At 44.5% G+C, this 18,891-nt stretch overlaps 1 protein-coding gene across 1 annotated transcript in view; it reads right to left on the bottom strand.

Annotated features, from left to right (window-relative positions):
- Positions 1-18,891, bottom strand: part of LOC144597725 (uncharacterized) — a 43,891-nt gene continuing 25,000 nt past the window's right edge. The window contains exons 5-9 of the mRNA XM_078407257.1: positions 14,393-14,454; positions 10,972-11,120; positions 7,571-7,665; positions 3,540-3,642; positions 1-1,696 (exon numbers count right to left, since the gene is read on the bottom strand). Coding sequence (XP_078263383.1) covers positions 615-1,696; positions 3,540-3,642; positions 7,571-7,665; positions 10,972-11,120; positions 14,393-14,454 — 1,491 coding nt within the window. The 3' untranslated portion in view covers positions 1-614. The remainder of the gene's footprint in view (positions 1,697-3,539; positions 3,643-7,570; positions 7,666-10,971; positions 11,121-14,392; positions 14,455-18,891) is intronic.

The raw sequence follows: 18,891 nt of genomic DNA, 5'->3' as shown, positions 1-18,891 counted from the left end.
GTAACTCAGCGGGTCAGGCAGCATCTCTGGACAATACGGATAGGTGACGTTTCGGGTCAGGACCCGAACTTCATGATTGAACTATGACCTGCTGGCGTGTGTGAAAGAAACCCCCAGGGAACTGGTGTCAACTTGTCTCCAGAGGAAGGAGGAACTAATACAACCATGGACCATAGTACTAACCCAACATGACTGAAAATGTTGGCCATGAGGGAACATGTATGTTAAAGGCAGTCAGAAACACAGGGCTGCAAAAACCAGGGCTCAGTGCTGTGAGATGAGTAAACCAGTGATCAATAAAATCCTCCACCTGACCATTCCACACTTTGAGGTACACTTGGAGGTTTATCAAGGATTGAAACATTTGATTTGGTCTTTAGTGTTAATAAATAATGCTATTGTACAAAACTGCTTGTGTAGGTGTCAGCTGCTTTATCTACAGCTTGATCTTCTCCTGCACAACTGGTATTATATAATAATCTGTGTAGGCACTGTCCAGGGGACTGTTCAACTCTAGTTTTCAGCACTCAAACCAAAAGACAGGTGCAACTTTTGTAAAATAAAACATAATTTCCAATCTATTCCTCGTACGTTCCAGCATCTCCCTAGTCGCATCAGATGCTGTTTACTACCTCTCCCAGAGTGGACGTCTCAGCTCCAAGGACACCGCTTTCGTGTTCTTGTTGCATGAAGTCCCCCGAGGAAGGGCTGGGGGAGCAGGGAGGGGTGCTCAGCTCGGCTAACTCAGGAGGCTCTTCCTCTGATGTCTGCAGCCTCTGCAGGTCCAGGATGCTGTTGATGGCGCTCTGCAGGTGCTGATTCAACGCATTGTCCTGGGGGCTGTCGCTGGAGAAGCTGCCGTTCTCCTCCGACTCAGACCTGCGCCGCTTGGGCCGAGGGAGAGACAACTCCCAGGGCAGATGGCAGATGGAGTCCACCTCCATCAGACCCCGCGCGATGGTATCCTCTACCTCGTTGCTTGTGTGGTTGCCCCACCTCCCTCCTGGCCGGCCCCTGGTTCTGAACGGCAAGCTGCTGCTTGCATTCCTGCTGTCGGAAGTCAACTGCCGAGCTCCAGTGCCCAGTGGGCAGCAGCTATGACTGACCTTCTGGTCGTCTCCCAGTCTATTTGCAGCACTGTCCAGTGGCAGGTATGTTCTGGTTGGATCAGGTACCAGAACGGGGCTGCAACAGCAAGGGTGATTCAGTTTGCCTTTCGCAAGGTGGAGCCTTTGTTTCGACAGGTCCCTGGTGCCCAAACGTTCCAGCAGCCGTCTCTCAGCCAGGGACGGGGTGGTGCAGTTGCAAACTCTGTTGCTGTGATTGAAAGGACTTGGGGTACAGCCTCTGGTACCCGAGAGCTGCTTGACTGGACCTACAGGTGGATGGTCAAATTCCGTGTTATGGACAACCTGGTTGTAACCCGCCTCCTGCTTTATCTTCAGCTTGAGTCCACTTTTGCTTCTGACAGTGTAGATCTTCGGAGGGCTGGGGGGGCTGGAGACAACTGGATCTTCTCCAGCCGGCAAGGCCCTCGCACCAGTGTCCAAGGACCAGCTCCTGGCCTGCCTGATAACCAGCTCAGGAGCCGCCAGCTGCTTCGTACTTGGGAGTGTATTGGGAGCAACAAGAAGGCGAGCAGAGGACGGTGGAGAGTTATCAATGTCTGGTTGGAAAACCGACGAAATATACGCATCTAAAAATAAATGAAACAAACATTCACAACACTGATATACAATTAGGAGCAGCAATGAGTCATCAAACCTTTAGACTCAGCTCCAATATTCATCCTTGACCTCATCTACTCTGCATTCTATCACTCCTTGCTCTCAATCATATTAACAACTTTTCCAATCTCAGCCTTGGATGATTGGGAATCTAAGGTTCTCTGGCCTGAGAAACCCCCAGATTTACGATTCTCTGCATCAGTTTCTCCTCAACTCAGTCTAAAACCTCAGAACAAAATCCCTGAAGAGGACTGAGACTGAAAGAGATGCATGGTACCCTTAGAACGAGAGGACAAATGCTAAATCATTCTTCGATTCTAATGACTGACGGGAAGGGGTTTGGCTCTTCCTACTTCAATAACCAGCAAAGGGAGGAGTGGGTGGGCCTGTGAGGGAGGATAATGACCAAGGTTTTCGGGAGAGGGGGATTGAGACCGATGGGACTGCTCTGCTGGCGGCCAGCATGGGCACAATGGGTGGAGTGAACGATCTGTGTCACAATAATGATGCTGGCAGGGTTTGGCCTTGAGCTCTCTCTGCTCTGGCAGAGAAATACTCCAAGAGGGGAATTAATTGCGTGAGAACCGTCCTCATTTCAGTCTTAGGTTTGTCTGCTAAGTTTCAGTGTAGTTTATTTTCACCTGTACCGAGGTACAGTGAAAAGCTTCAGAAAGACAAGACATGATTACAATCAAACCATTCGCAGTGTATAGATACATGACAAGGGAATAACATTTAGTGCAAGGTTAAACCAGGAAAGTCCGATCAAGGACAGTCCAAGGGTCACCCATGAGGTAAATAGTAGTTCAGCACTGCTCTCTGGTTGTGGTAGGATGATTCAGTTGCCTGATAACAGCTTGGAAGAAACTGTCCCCGAATCTGCTGGTGTGCGTTTTCACACTTCTATACCTTTTGCCTGATGGGAGAGGGGAGAAGAGGGAGTGGCCAGGGTGCGACTCGACCTTGATTATGTTAGTTGTGTAAAAACATCCCAATCTCCCACTTCTAACTTGCTTGCAACTAATTACCAGGGTAGGGTCCCAACCCACAGGCGCTCACCTTCAGAGCTGAATGGCCCAAGTGTCTGCACGGTTCCTCATCGCACTGAGCTCTCCCACCCTGTACTGCACCACTGTTTGAGTCTGCCAATCTACAAGTAGTACACTGGAAACTGTGTTACAACTTTCTATTTGCCTTAAAAGGAAGTGAAGGAAGTCTGGAGAAGAGTGCCAGCTTTGGCTCAGTAGGTATCACTTGAGTCAATTGATTTTTTTAGTGTGCTCAAGTGCCCCTGTGGAGATCTCGCTGGTTCTCCAGAGGGAGTGCTGCATTGTAGGAGCTGGAGTCACCTGGAATGTAGCTAACCCAAGATCCAACTGCTCACCTCACTGGCACAGAGGTAACGAATGCAGAGGCTGGAGGTCACTTTGTGTCTGGACAACATTTGTCCTTCAACCAGTATCACTACAATATGTTATTGCCATTTATGGGGCTCTACTATGTAAAATTGGCGAGAATCTCTGCTGTGCTACAACACCTGACATCAACTGGACAGGAAAGTGGCCTAGGATGTCCAACGGTTGGGAAAAGTGTTTCTTAGAGGCAATGCCTACGATTTTTAATACTACCACATAACTGTAACAAATATCCAAAAATATAGCAGTAGATTGCTTTGATTAAAGGTTATAGGTTGAGTTGGTCATAAAAATGTAAAAACATTTGACTTGAATTACAATCTGCCCCGCCGTGTTTGCATTTGAACGTCCCCACCTCCGAAGTTTGCTGATGTTAAAGTATTGAGAGGTATCTCACCAGGACTGTCCCTGGCCAGTTGTCTTGCTTCCAGGAAAGCCACCTTTTCTTCCTGAATGAACATCCGATTGATCATCACCATCTCAGCGGAGGATTTTGTCCTCTGAAGAACAGAGAAAATTAAGCAGTGAGCACCAGGACCAATAGTTTACCAAGATTGGAGCATGAGAAGGCCATTCATCCCCTCCAGTGTGTTCTACCATTCAATCTGATCACATGTTGTCTGCACCTTGCCTTTGGTTGAAAATACCAGGGACTTTCAAAATATATCAAGTTCATTGCAGACTCAAGAACTGCAAATACTAGAAATTTAAGCAAAACACAAAGTGCTGGAATAACTCAATGGGTTAGGCAGCATCTGTGGATGGAATGGATAATTCACTCAAACCTGTTCCTGTTTTTAGGCCACTTTACAAGCTTTAACTTTGCTAACACATTTATTGATAGGTACAGCCAGACCATTCATCCTGTTTTTTTCCTCACATAAACTATGTATCCATTCTCTAAAAGTTAATCGCAGCTGGCTTACTGGCTTACCTTTTAATATACTTTACTAACCAACATAAGGGGAAAGGAGTGGGATAGTAGGAGAAATGGGTGCAAATGAAAGTGGGACACAGGAAGGAGAAGGAGTGGAAAAAAAAGGGGATGGAGTTATTGGTTAGTTACCAAAAATTGGAGAATTCAGTGATCATCGCGTTGCCAAGCGGAATATGAGATGCTGTTCCTTCAGCTTGTGTTTGGCCTCACTCTGATGATGGACACGGCCCAGGACAGAAATGGGAATGGGATGGGGTTAAAATGGTTAGCAATCGGGAGATGCAGCAGGTCTTGGCGGATCAAGCATAAGTCGCCTAGTCTACGCTTGGTCTCGTGGTTGCAGGGGTAAGTACCTGGAGAGCGGGTGGTTTGGGTGAGAAGAGATGAGTGAACCAAGGCGTGCAGAGGGAGTGGTCTCTGAAGAAGGCAGAAAGGGGTGGGGATGGGAAGACGTGGCTGGTGGTAGGATCACTTTAGACTTTAGAGATACCAAGGGTAAACAGGCCCGAGTGATCACCTCGTACACTAGCATTATCCTACACACGAGGGACAATCTTCTATTTTACAGAAGTCAATTAACCGATAAACTTGTACATCTTTGGAGTATTAGGCAAAACAGAAGCACACGGAGAAAATCCACATGTTCAAAGGGAGAATGTATAAACTCCATACAGAGAGCACCCGTAGTCAGAATCGAACCCAGGTCTCTGGCGATTAAAGGCAACAACTATACCGCTGCTCGCTAGGCCACCCTCGTTGAAGGTGGTAGAAATGTTGAAGAATGATGTGTTGGATGCGGAGTCTGGAGGGTTGAAAGGAAAGGACGAGGGCAATTCTATCCTTGTTCTGTCTTTGTGGAAGGGGGAGTGAGGGAAGAACTGTGGACACAGGTGAAGGATCCATCTACAATAGCAGGCAGGAAACCACGTTTCCTAATGAAAGAGAACATCTCCGATGTCCTAGAGTGGAAAGCCTCATCTTGGGACCTGATGGAGAAATTGAGAGGAGGGGATGGTGACTTTGGAAGAGGCATGGTGAGAGGAGGTGGAGTCCAGGTAACTGTAGGAGTCAGTGTGTTTATAGTAGACATCAGTAGATAGTTTGTCTCCTGTGATGGTGATAACTGATCAAGAAAGGGGAGAGCGGCATCAGAGATAGTCCAAATTAATTTGAGGGCAGCGTGTACATTAGTGGTAACATTTATGAAATTCACGAGTTCTGCACGGTAGCAGGAGGCAGCTCCAGTGCAGTCAGCGATAGAGTGGAGAAAGAGTTGGAGGATGGTGCCAGTGTACGTTCAGAACAAGGACTGTTCGATGTAACATACAAAAAGTCAATAAGTCAGGCACAGCTGGGGCCAATGGCTTCATCTTTAACTTGAAGAAAGTGAGAGGAATCAAAATAGAAATTGTTGAGGTTGAGGACACTGCCAGGCAGAGGAGAGTGTTAGTAGAAGGGGAACCAATTGGGTGTCTAATCAAGAAAGTACTGGAGGGCCTTGAGATCTTCCTAGTGGAAAATGGAGGGGTAAAGGTGGTGGACATTCATGGAAAGATGAGTCGATCGGGACCGAGGAATTGAATGTTATTGAAGTTTTGAAGAGTGTGTGTCTTGGATGTAGGTTGGACAAAGGGCAGATAAGAAAGAATCAAGGTATTTAGAACTGTACATTCGGGGGGGGGGGGGGGGGTAGGAGCAGACAGAAACAATGGGTCTGGCAGAGCAGTCTTGTTTGTGGATTTTGGGATGGAGATAGAAATGGGCAGTGTGGGGCTGGGGAACATTAAGGTTAGACGCTGTGGTAGGGAGCCTGGTGTTCATCTCTGGAGTCTGGAGATGTTGTCTGTATGAACATCAGCAAGGCATTTGACAAGGTTCCGCATGATGGTTGCTTTTGAAGTTTAGATCACATGGGATCCAGGGCGAGCTAGCCAATTGGATAGTGAATTGGCCTCATGGAAGGAAGCAGAGGGTGATGGTGGAAGGTTGTTTTTCAGACTGAAAGTCAATGACCAGTGATGTGCCTCAGGGGTCGGTGCTGAGCCCATTGCTATCTGTGGTTTATATCAACGATTTGGATGAGAATGTAGAAGGCATGATTAGTAAGTTTGCAGATGACAGGCACTAAGCTGGGTGTTATCATAGATAGTGAAAATGGTTATCAAATATTATAGCAGGGTCTTGATCAGTTGGTTAAGTGAACTGATTCAGTCTGAGGAAGGGTCCAAACCTGAAACAGCACCTATCCATGTTCTTCAGGAATGCTGCCTGACCCAGAGTTACTCCAGCACTTTGTGTCTTTTTATGTGAAAACCAGCATCTTCAGTTTCTTGTTTCTAGGAGTGTAGGTACATACAGTAGTTCCCTGAAAGAGGCATCACAGGTAGACAGGATGGTCAAGAAGGCTTTCAGTACATTGGCCTTCATCAGTCAAGGCATTGAATATAGAAGTTGGAATGTTATGTTACAGTTGTACAAGATATTGTGAGGCTATATTCAAAGTATTGTCTTTAGTTTTAATCACCCTGCTATAGGAAGGTTGTTCTTGTGTTCTTAAGCTGGAAAAAATGCAGAGAAGATTTACGAGGATGCTTCCAGAACTTGAGGGCCTAAGGAGTAGGGGGAGGTTGGGCAAACTAGGACTTTATTCCTGGGAGTGCACAATGATGAAGGGTGATCTTACAGAGGTGTATAAGATCATGGGGGGAATAGATTGGGTTAATTCACAGAGACCTTTTACCCTGAGTAGAGGAATCAAAAAGATTCTAAATTTACATCAGCAATAAACATTGAATAAATATAAAGGAGAAAAAAAGTGCAGGTATACAATGAAAAGGGAAAAGAGGTCCGTTCAGAATGAAAGGTGATCTCATTGGAAACGTGTAGAATTGCTCCGGTTTGACAGAGTGGATGTTGAGAGACTCTTCTCACCCATCATGGGTCATGATCTGGGCATCTTTGTGCAGGACTGACAATTCAGCAGAGAGACAAGAAGAGTTGTCTTCACTAAGAGGGTTGGAGCTTCGCAGCGCCCAGGAGGACAGTGGATGCACAGTCGCTGACTCGATACAGAACTGGGATGGGCAGATATTGGGCACTCTGAGTGTTGTGGTGAAGGTGAGGTTAAAAACTAGTTGGGATCTTAGGAAATGGCAAAGGGGCACAAAAAGGATCTATGGCCTACACCTGATCCTAGTCATTGATGTTCTACGCCAGGATAGCTCAATTCTGCTTTGTACCTTTTAAGCACTGATATTATTTGGTGCCACTCAGAAGATAAGTGCTGTTACTAGTGTTCCTGGGCTAAGGAGGGCAAAGAGAAATGGCCAACCTTCTTCTCCATCAACCACAGCTGGAGACTATTAATACTGAGTAAGGGTATGGGATCCATTGACCTCTGTTCCAAGCAAAGAACCCCTATTGTTGAGCTACATTAGAGGGATTTGATTTTTGATCTCTGAAGATCATTTAAAATATCTTGAAGACCTTACCCTGGACTCTTCGAGGAGCAGCATATGATATTTGTTCTGCATGGCCTGGGTTTGCTTGAGGAGATTTGTCGACGCAACCTGAAACTCTTCATCCACTGCGGGCAGATAGATCCAGAAGAACTGTAAGAATACTACGAAGTGTACGATAACGTGAAGTTTACATCTTGTAACCTAACATTCAATTACAAAATACTGGAGGTTACTTCATTCAATCAGAAGCTTTCATCTGCAGGGTTGTACAAGGAGCACCATCAAGGCCAGGTTTCCCGTTGTACACGTTTTGTGTAATGTGTACAAAATGTGTACACTTTTTCTTTTCACAGAGAGTGGACTCAGATCGGAACACACAAAAGGACTAGTGCTGAGGAAATTCCAGAAGGAAACCCCATATCTATCAGATGGTCTTTAGCCCATGAAGGAGTTCAGGGGAATGTTTTTTTGCTCAGACAATGGTTACAATATGGAACTTATATTCACAAGAAGTGAGTAGTTGAATTATAAAGATCTCCTTCAAGGAAAGCTGCAAAAATATTTGAAGGAGAAAATAATATTGTTCCATTTGGGTATGAAATTATATACAATCACAACCAGACCTGGCTATGGTCAATCCGAACCTACCCCAATCCAACCAGGGTTAATATGAGCCAGATCTAACCAGGGCCAATCCAAATTTGATCTGATGTGACCAGGCCCAATCTAAACCCAACCCAATCATAGCCAATTCAAACCTAAAAACAGAAAATGTGGAAATACTCAGGTAGTCAGGCTGCCTCTGTGACAAGAGAAACAGAGCTAACGATTCAGGTCAAAGTCCTGACTGTCTAAATTTGACTCAACCACATCCAATCCCAAATTTGATCCAACCAGGGCACATCTGAATCCAACACAAACAATTCAAATCCTAGCCTAAACCTACGCAAACCAATCCAGACCGAGCTGCTTGGATCCCCAGCCCAACACTGCCCAACACTGCCACTCTGACATGGCACGAAAAAAGACACAAAGGGCTGGAGTAACTCAGCAGGTCAGGAAGAACCCCTGGAGAACATGGATAAGTGGGGACCTTTCTTCAATCCAGATCTGCAATTTCACCTATCCATGTTCTCCAGAGATGCTGCCTAACCTGCTGAGTTACTTCGGTGAAGTTGTGCCATGTCAGAAGTAGGAACAAGGAACTGCAGATGCCCAGCATATTTGTGTCTATAACAGCATCTGCAGTTCCTTGTTCCTACTTCTGACATGGCACAACTTTACCAAAGTCAATCTGTAACTGATCAAGCTGGACCCAGTGTCAGTCCAAACCTAACCTCAAGCTCTAGTAGTGGAGAAGTAGGATAGGTCAGTTAAATGCATGGCTAAATGAGATACAGGGAGTGTGGGCTTTAGGATCCTGCATTATTTGGACCATTGCTGGGGAAGGTGGGACCTGTATAAAAAGGAAATGTTGAACCAACATCCTAGCAGGGAGGTTTGCTGCTGGTGTTGGGGGAGGTTTAAACTGAGTTGGGAGAGGAATCGGGCTCAGAATCAGTTTAGATAGGGTGGTGCAATTACCTTGAGGAGAAAAGGCAATTAGGTCCAGTAGGCTGAGCAGAAGGATAAATGTACCTGAGAAAAGTACAAAGCAAAATTGCATCTAGTATAATGCAGGGAGTCAATTTAGTATTATCGATGGGGACTACAATATTGTTGCCATTACTGAGGCATGGTTGAAAGACAAGCAGGACTGGCATCTCGGCATCCTGGGGTACAGAACTTTCACCTGATGCAGGGGTGCAGTAAAAGAGACGATGGTGCTGCATTGTTCATTAAGGAGTGTATTACTTCACATTGAGGGAGGGGATCCCTGAAGGATCCTCAAATGAGGCCATATAGATAAAGGTTAGGAACAGAAAGAATGTCATCACTGTGGGGGAGATGTAGCACAGACTATCTGCACACAACAGGAGAGAGGGGAACAGAGATGTAGGAGCTGCTGACCATCTTGTTCTCATGGAGATGCTCATTCTGCTAGGCTCTGCATGCTACCTTTTTGTACCTCTGCCTAATCTGTTGTGTCTCTTTCTACTGTCCTTTCTATCTCAGCACAGAACTGCTGGGAGGTTCCTTACATTTATGCCCTTTCTGCCTCTCCTTGTTCTCGGGACCTGTGCTAGGTGTTCTGATTATGTTTTATGTTGTTCAGTTACCCTGGGCAATGCTGTCTCAATGCCTGCATTGATCCATTCGTAAGGCGAAGAATCTCAGTAATTTGATTTGTAATTCTCCTTTGCATACATGCAACTGAACTTAATCATACCATCATATTCAAATCAATCCTGGTACAGGGTCTCCTCCTGAAAAGTGGATGGACCTTCTGCTTCCACAGATGCTGCCTGACCTGCTGGGTTTCTCCCGCAGTTTGTTTCTTGTTCCAGATTCCAGCATCTGATGTGTTATGTCTCAATTATACTGTAATTACACTGTATATCTCTATTAAAACGAAAGATAAACTCTCCTGGTATTAAAATCACACAGATTTCTATTTTGGGTTCTTCTGATTGTTGTCACCCCACAGCTGTGGAATGTTCATATAATTCCCACTCAATTTTTAGAAGCTTTTTATTTCCTAATTCTACACATTGATCCTTAACACATCACCTCGCTCAGCAGTGAAACGATCACAACCTTGATGACACCACCATTTTCCATACAATATAAGCAGTTAAGAGATAGAAGCAAGAATAGAGTCTTGTGTCTGCCTTACTATTTAATAACATCATGACTGTGGTTTTATTTTAGTGTCACTTTCCTGAACTAACCCATCTCCCTGATCAGTCTGAAGAAGGGTATTGACCCAAAACGTCACCTGTCCATTCTCTCTCCAGATATTACCTGACCTGATGAGTTCCTCCAGCACTTTGTGTTTTGTTCAAGATTACTGCATCTGCAGTCCCTTGTGGTACAGTTTCTTGATATGCAATAATCTATTAATTCCTGTCTGGAATGCACTCAGTGACTGAGGTCCCACAGCTCTCTTGGATCAAGAACTCCATAGCTAACCTTTTTCTCAATTCTATCTTGAATGGCTGACCCCTTATTTTGAGATTGTGACCCTCATTCAAGATGCCTCAGCCAGAGGACCCACCATCTTTGCATCGATCTTGTCAAGCCTCTTAGGAACGTGACCACCCCTCATTCTTCTACATTTAAGAGCTTGGGCCCGTCTGCTTAATCTCTCCTCAGAGAGCCCCACTGCCCCCCCCCCCCCCCCATATGAGTTGGTCGCCAACTGTGTTTAACGTAAACAGCGAATATAATTCATTTGTTCATATCATTAAGGCCAACCACCCAGCTAATTATGTTGGCATTTTGCTCCATCCCCTCTGCAGCAAGATCCCTTAATTCAATTTCAAGAATACCTTTGTTAAAATCCACACTGGATGGCATTGTCCCCTCGCATACGTGATAGGGCAAAAGACTCAAAACAGTGTCCTCAAAGGAATGAAACGGAGCGTTACAATCGGGCTGCATAACTGAGGTCTGGTCCTTGCAGAATCTTTCAAGTAACCTGCATGTGTCATAATTAGAAAAGAATTACTTCCACAGAATAACACAAAATCTGGTCACTTTCCCACTGCTGCTTAGTCATAGAATCATACAGCATAGAAACAGGGCCCTTGTCCCAACTTAACCAAAGTGACCACCTGAGCTGGTCTCATTTGTGTTTGGCCCATATCCCTCTAAACCTTTCCTATCCATGAACTTGTCCAAATGCCTTTTAAACATTGTAGTTGTACCCACCTCTACCACTTCTTTTGGCAGCTCATTCCACAGCCACTCACTCACTGTGTGAAAAAAATGACCCCCAGGCCCCCTTTAAATCTTTCGCGTCTCACGTTCAATGTATGGCCTCGAGTTTTAGGCTCCACTTCCTTGGGCAAAAGACTGTAACCATTCACTCTACCTATGTCCCTCATGATGCTGCATACCTCTTCACCCCTCCGCCACTGACACTCCAGAGGAAAATGCCCCATCTTTTCCAGTAACTCGTAACTCAAACCCTCCAGTCCCGATACCCGAGATCTTGCTGTGTTAACTGGCTACCGTGTTTTTAATATGGATGATGACCACTCCTCAAAATATTCCTTCAGTGAAAAGTTGCCATATCAAAACAAGTTCTTTACTTCTCATAAAATGTCATTGAGCAATTTGTTAAACAGTGTTGTAAGAGATGTCAGTATCCAATAATTTGGTTTACAATAAACAGATAAGGCAGCATGATCAATTTCTTCGCCGTATTGACAGAAAGACTCAAGATGAATACCAATGTCTAGCCATTGAATTACCCAAATAACACTGTTCTGACAGAGTTGATCACTTTGCTTCTGAAACAACTTAACTAAAATGCTGTCTGTCCATTTCCCTCTACAGATTCTACCTGATCTGCTGAGTTCCTCCAGCAGATTGTTTGTTGCTAACTAAATGCTACATCTTACAAACCAAATTCTTCCCCCATTCAAACACTCTCTTTAGACTTTAAAGTTAGACTTAGACTTTCTCCTTGCATGAATTCCCACAAATAGTCAGCAGGTCAGGCAGCGCCCGCAGGGAGAGAAAGAGCTAACAGTCCAGGTCGATGCTGTTGAACCCAATGAGAACCTCCAGCATTCTCTCTTTATTTCACACTTCCAGAATCTGCATCATTTTACATTCTGAAGTCTGAAAACAGGTTCTCAAGTTTATCAGATGGTCAGCCCCCGAGATATGATCTCGGCTACCTTATCCGTGCTAGTCTTTGTGGTTCTAGTTCCACATTAACTTGTGTAACGCGAACAAATCCCTTAGTTCTATTAACTCATCACTCCATAATTCGAGCGATTTCCTCAACTCTCCAAGACACCAAGTATATAAATGGGGTCTTGCCAATGATGAAAAGTGGAAATATTCCCAAGAATTCCTTATTCCTTTAAGGAATTTGTGGTGGACTTTAGGAGGAGAGGAACACTCCTGTCCCCTGTCTCCATCAAGGGTGTGGATGTGCAGTTTACCAGGGAGTACAAGTATGTTGGAGTTTACCTGGACAGTACACTGGACTGGTCTAGGAACGCTGAGGCACTGTATAAGAAGAGACAGAGCTGTCTGCACTTCCTGAGGAGGCTCTGCTCTTTCAATGTCTGCAGTAAGATGCTGCAAATCACCTATCAATCGGTGGTAGCCGGTGCCATCTTCTTCGCTATCGTGTGCTGGGGTAGCAGGGCAAAGGCCGCGGATGCCAACAGGATTAACGAGCTCATCAGGAAGGCTGGCTCCATCCTGGGGGTGGAGTTGGATCCATTGGAGGTGGTGTTGGAGAGGAGGATGCTCCTCAAACGGTTCTCTAGATGTTGATCAAAATAGCCAAATTGGCCTACGTAATACAAGCAGTGTTCCCTAATTTATTCAATTCATGTTGTGAAAACACGCATTATAGCAGAACTACCTGTACTTTGTATAAGAACATTGTGCTAAATATGTTTAAGGCTTTTCTGGTTCAAAAGATCTAGTCAGTCCTGTCTTAATAAATAGGGGCACCAGGTTATTTTTATGTGCAACTAACTAATCCAAAAATGACTCTTGTAATGATCAACAATTGTAAAAAAAAGCATTATATTTGTCAAAGAAAACTTAGTTTTACAGAATAGCGGAATTTTCCTTGTTCTCTTGACAAGGGCTGAACACTTTGTCTAACCAGATCCTATGTAACATTTTTCCGCGCGCCAACAAGAAGCGGAAGCCAAAGTCACATATGTCCAGAGCAGAAATCATTACCTCATCCCTTTCAGGGTGTGGGCCAGGGTAGAGGAAGTTGAGATAAAAATGATCACGTTTGTCCCATTGTGGCAGTTCCATTCATTCCCACCCCTCCACTTCCCGGCGTGGCACAGAAATTAACATAGAAACGTAGAGCTGCTTCCTCTTATAGACAATAGGTGCAGGAGGAGGCCAATCGGCCCTTCGAGCCAGCACCGTCATTCAATGTGATCATGGCTGATCATTATCAATCAGTACCCCGTTCCTGCCTTCTCCCCGTACCCCCTGACTCCGCTATCCTTAAGAGCTCTATCTAGCTCTCTCTTGAATGCATTCAGAGAATTGGCCTCCACTGCCTTCTGAGGCAGAAAATTCCACAAATTCACAACTCTCTGACTGAAAAAGTTTATCCTCATCTCAGTTCTAAATGGCCTACCCCTTATTCTTAAACTGTGGCCCCTTGTTCTGGACTCCCCCAACATTGGGAACATGTTTCCTGCCTTTAACGTATCCAACCCCTTAATAATCTTATACGTTTCGATAAGATCTCCTCTCATCCTTCTAAATTCCAGTGTATACAAGCCTAGTCGCTCCAGTCTTTCAACATATGACAGTCCCGCCATTCCGGGAATTAACCTAGTAAACCTACGCTGCACGCCCTCAATAAAGCGCCCTCTTCAGAAGGCACGGACACATTTTCCAGTGGTTAGGCACTGGAAGCCCATTTGGTAAGGCCCACAGGACCAACCAACCAACCAAGGATCTAGGGCCCATTTCGTAAGGGGCAGTTTGCGTCGGCAGACTCCACAGTGTGTGCCACTACCTCCTCTCTGAACCACGATTCTGATATACATGAAGGAGGACAGTTTCTAGGAGCAAACCAGACAACTCTGTGCTATTCTAAGACTTCTTGTGCTGGGCTGGAAGGCCTAACTACAGAATAATTCAACTGCCGTCTCCGAGAATAAAAGAGAGAATATCAGAGAAAAATATTTATAATGCCTGGAACATCAGATGCAGTGCAGATTTGGAGACAGTCAGTATACTTACAAGTTGTCCCTGTTTTGAATAGTTTCCACTGATTGCTTCAAACTCCCCGCTGGTTCTTCAAACTGCCAGATACAAAAAAATAACATGAGATTTAATAAAAATGCTTCTTTTTCCCCCAAAACAAGCTGCCTGGATTTTGCACACATCTTCACAAAAGTTAGAAACAAAGAACTGCAGGTGATGGTTGACACACAAAAGGACACAAAGTACTGGAGTAACTCAGCAGGTCAGGCAGCATCTCTGGATAACATGGATTGATGTTTCAGGTCGAGACCCTTCTTCTTTGTATCCTTTTTTGTTCTTCACAAAAGTTAATGGTCTTGCATACGTCTTTAAAAAAGTTAATGATTTTACACAAGTCTTTACAAAAGTTAATGGTAATATAACATATTAATATAGTTATCATATAATAATTAACAACAAAATTAATAATAAGTATCATTGAATTGCATTGAATATAATGTAAAGAACAGATTAAGTTCCCAAATGAGTTTATCAAATGACAATGCATTGACTAATGCTGACTCCGCATTTCCTGCTGATGTAATATGGAGAATCCCGTTCCCAATTGGAAATGGATTGGATTAGCCCTTTACTTAGATTCAAGCCCGTGAGGTCAGTAATCATACCAGGCGCGACCCACAAAGCAAACGGGAGATGGTGTGTCCAATGGATTGTTCAGGCTTATCGGACGACGGGACCAAGAACCAGCCCGGAGCCTTGCGGTAGGCGGGACCTTGCCCAAAGGCTTGCCGAACGACGGGATGGGGAACCCGCCCGAAGGCTCATCAGTCGGTGGGATCGGGAGGGATCTGGAGAAGTCGGACGTGAGCAGCAAGGACCGGTGGTAATGCTTCCAGCGCCTTCAAGTAGGCTGCAGGAAACGTCCCGGGACACAAAGATGGATGAGCGAGGAGAGGGACATTGGTTCGTGGGACTGCTCCAGTACATTGAGCACGCAGGCTGACCGGACTTTGAATTTTGAATCATGGTGCCAAAAATGGCAGCGCCCACATGTAATTTATGCAAAATGAGTTTCACTGTGCAGTTGCATATGTGGCATAAAGCACTATTGAACGTTTGAACTATTGAGGTTCACAGTTCAATAATTGATCACCAATGAGGAGCTTTCTTTCAACAAAATGATGATCAAGACCAGATCTGCAGTTTCTTCTCTTTTCTGGATACATGGGATCATTGGATCCACAAAAGACCAATCAATGTTCAGATGGATCAAGTTGATCTCTTCCACAACTCCCTATTAGTTTAATTTAGGCTACCCTAAGTAAATAACATAATTTTCCACATTGCACTATCCAACTGATCATCAGCCTGCACAGATTTCTGGGAGAGAGTTCCTCCCTCCAGTATCCTTCCCAATTCTTCCTGATCTCATTCAGGATAAACTGACTTTAACTTCACAGCTATGCCTTTGGACTCTTCCAGGAGCAGGAACAATCGTTTTCCAAATATAACTCCAGATTCCTTGGATACAGAGAATGAGGAAAGTGAGCAAAGGGTAAACAGGGACTTTCCCATGACCTTAACACTGACTTTGTCCTTGGTAAGAGTAAATGGTTATATTTGCTGCTACTGACAGAGGGAGCCACCTGACAGCATTTACAATGGAAAGTGGCACAGTCAAGATATGTTTCCATTTTCACTTCAACTCCTGAGAGGAAAATTTGAAACAAATAATTTACAATTCAGATGGTTTGAGTTTCAGGATTAACCAAAGCTAAAAAAGAAACCCAGAAACCTTGATTTTTGTGTACATGGAGTTGGCAGAGTCAAACAGTTTCAGTCCTGAGGGATAAATGGTACTGGGGGTCCTGAGGTCAAAGGTCAAGCTTGAGTTATGGAAGGTTCAAGATTACATTGGTCACCAAAGTTACTTGCTCCTCTGGGAACACAATGGAAAAAGCCAAAAAGTATTGAAGACTCATCTTGATGAATTCCTCTGGCCCCGACGAGTCCTGTCGGCAGGGAACCACCAATGCAGCACCCACCTACACTCCAGTAGAAAGGGCAGATTAGTCCCAGTTCATTTACACAACAACCCATCTTACCCTTCCCCACCTCCCCCACTCAACCTCGTTGGTCACAGAGCAAAAAAATGAATCTTACCAAGCTCAGATACTTGGAAAAAAATCTGCTGCAGCATATATTATAGGATAATTGTTTTTGAAAAGTAGAACAATGTATTAAATGTATTTAAAACTCAATAGGTCTTTTCAAATTCAGAGGCCTCAAGCTAATTCACTCCGTTAATGCTCCTAAACTGCATTTTTTTTTGCAGCAGAGGTCATGAGCATTGCAGTGACTAATATGGCCCTTTGCTGGAACAATTCAAAACAAAGCATGTCTCTGTCTGGCTGTGTCGCCTTCTCCTTCAAATTTATTCAACTTCCTTTGGAAAACAATAGGCTCTATTCCTATGACATTCTTTTTCCTAATAATCCTATATAACAAAATGATTAAAAAACCCAATCTGAATTTCTTAGCAACAATTTAAATTTATAATTGTTTGTCCCCAAAGATAGAGTCTTAACACATTTATTTTAACATTGAACAGTACAGCACAGGAGCAGGCCCTTCAGCACATGATGTCTGTGTCAACCATGTCTCCATACCCTGGTTTTCATGTGTCCATCTAAATGCCTTTTAAATGTTGCTATTGTATCCACTTCCACCAATTTCCCTAGCAGCGCATTCCAGTTTTTTTAATATAAAAACTCCTCGGAATTTAAAACCGCTTTTATTTCTCCAGTTCTGATGAAGAGTCCGACAGAAACCGTTCGCTCTGCTGCTCTCTCCACAGATGCTGCTTGACCTGCTGAGTGTTCCAGCATTTTCTGTTTTTATTTCAGATTCCCAGTTTCATAGGTCCCAGGTACATAGTTCCCTGAAAGTGGTGTAGTAGGTAGATAGGTGGTGAAGAAGGCTTTTGCATGCTGGCCTTCAGTCAGGGAATTGAGTATAGAAGCTGGGATGTTACGTTACCGTTGAAGAAGTTGCTGGTGAGGCTGCATGTGGGAGTATTTGGTTCAGTTTTGGTCATCCCACAAATGGAAGGTTGCCATTAAACTGTAAAGATTGCAGAGAAGAATTGCAAGGAAGTTGCTAGGACTTGATGGGATGAACTATAGGAAAGGATTGGTTATGTGGATTGAGATGCCAGAGGATGTTGTTGAAGCAGGTACAGAAACAAAATTTAAAAGACATTTGGATAGGATCATGGATCGGAGTTATTTAGAAGGATATGGACCAAACGGGACCAGCTTAGATGGGCAATCTTGTTCAGCATGGATCTGTTGAGCTAAATGGCCTGTTTCCATGCTGTGTGACCCTGTGACTATCTCCTTTGTGTTGAAATGTGCTTCTGGCTGGTCACCTGAAATGGCTCACCTTTTATGTGTTTTTAACTCCATTCATCAAACAGGACACAACACGTCCTTGTGCGCTTGCAATGGAGATAAATACGCAACGGACGTGAATTGATGTAAATGTGGTTTGGTTTTCTGCAAGGGAGTATTGGGAAAGGTGAGCTAAGGGTGAAGATACCTTGAGGTGAAGGTACTTTCCAGTCGATTCCTTACCTGTAGCGTAGACTTGCAGCTACGGCTGGACAGTGGTTTTATGTGAATGGTCTGAAATGCCCCTTGCCATTGTGGAGACGCTGTCCTTGCAGAGCGCACGCATAACAACACACTCAGCCACCCACAGCAACCGGGTCTGGTGGAAGACAGAATTAAAACCAATTGTCCGTTTGCACTGTACTTAAAGTGGAACGAAAGACCAATGGGTGGAAACCGTTTCCTTTCCCAATGACGACGAGTGCCTTTGGCGATGTAACCAGTGTCAATGATCCTTTGGTCAGAGTATTCCAGTTATGGACGTCAAGCTTATCTCCATGAATTATGGTTAATTCTGCATATCGGGGGGGGGGTCATAGTTCCTGTGTAAACACATCCCTTATGTCCTGCCCGTCAACAACCCTGCAACTGATTCAGGTAATGTGACTGCTAGACAGGTTTTACAAAGGAACTGCCAGCCTCTCATTAGGTTGTGCAGCACTGATTCTCAGCTGGGAGATGAAAGGCAGAGCACTCCAAGCGGGAGATGTATGAGGGAACATCTACAAAACGTTAGATGGTGAGGAGGGAGGAGAACGATACCCGACCAGTTCCACTGGTGCAAACGTCTCCAACTCATTACAACTCTTGCCAACCTTGTCTGCGCTGGCTCTTTGCATAGCCCAATTATCCCATTCCTCCCTACTCTTTTCCCATGGGTCTACAAGTTTTTCTACCTTTTAGTTAATTTGTCCAATTTCTTCCCAAACGTTACTATCCAGCACCCATTCTGGCTGTGCATTCGAGATCAACGTATTCTCTTCTCCCATCAGGTACGTTTACAACAAGCTTATCCCGGTGTCCTCTGACTACATATCCTCATGTTGCTGGAGTCATGATCTCTGCTCCTACTTTCCTGTCTCA

The sequence above is a fragment of the Rhinoraja longicauda genome, chromosome 10 (genome assembly GCF_053455715.1).
Source record: "Rhinoraja longicauda isolate Sanriku21f chromosome 10, sRhiLon1.1, whole genome shotgun sequence".
Taxonomy (NCBI): Eukaryota; Metazoa; Chordata; class Chondrichthyes; order Rajiformes; family Arhynchobatidae; genus Rhinoraja; species Rhinoraja longicauda.
This window is presented reverse-complemented; position numbering and strand designations above follow the sequence as displayed.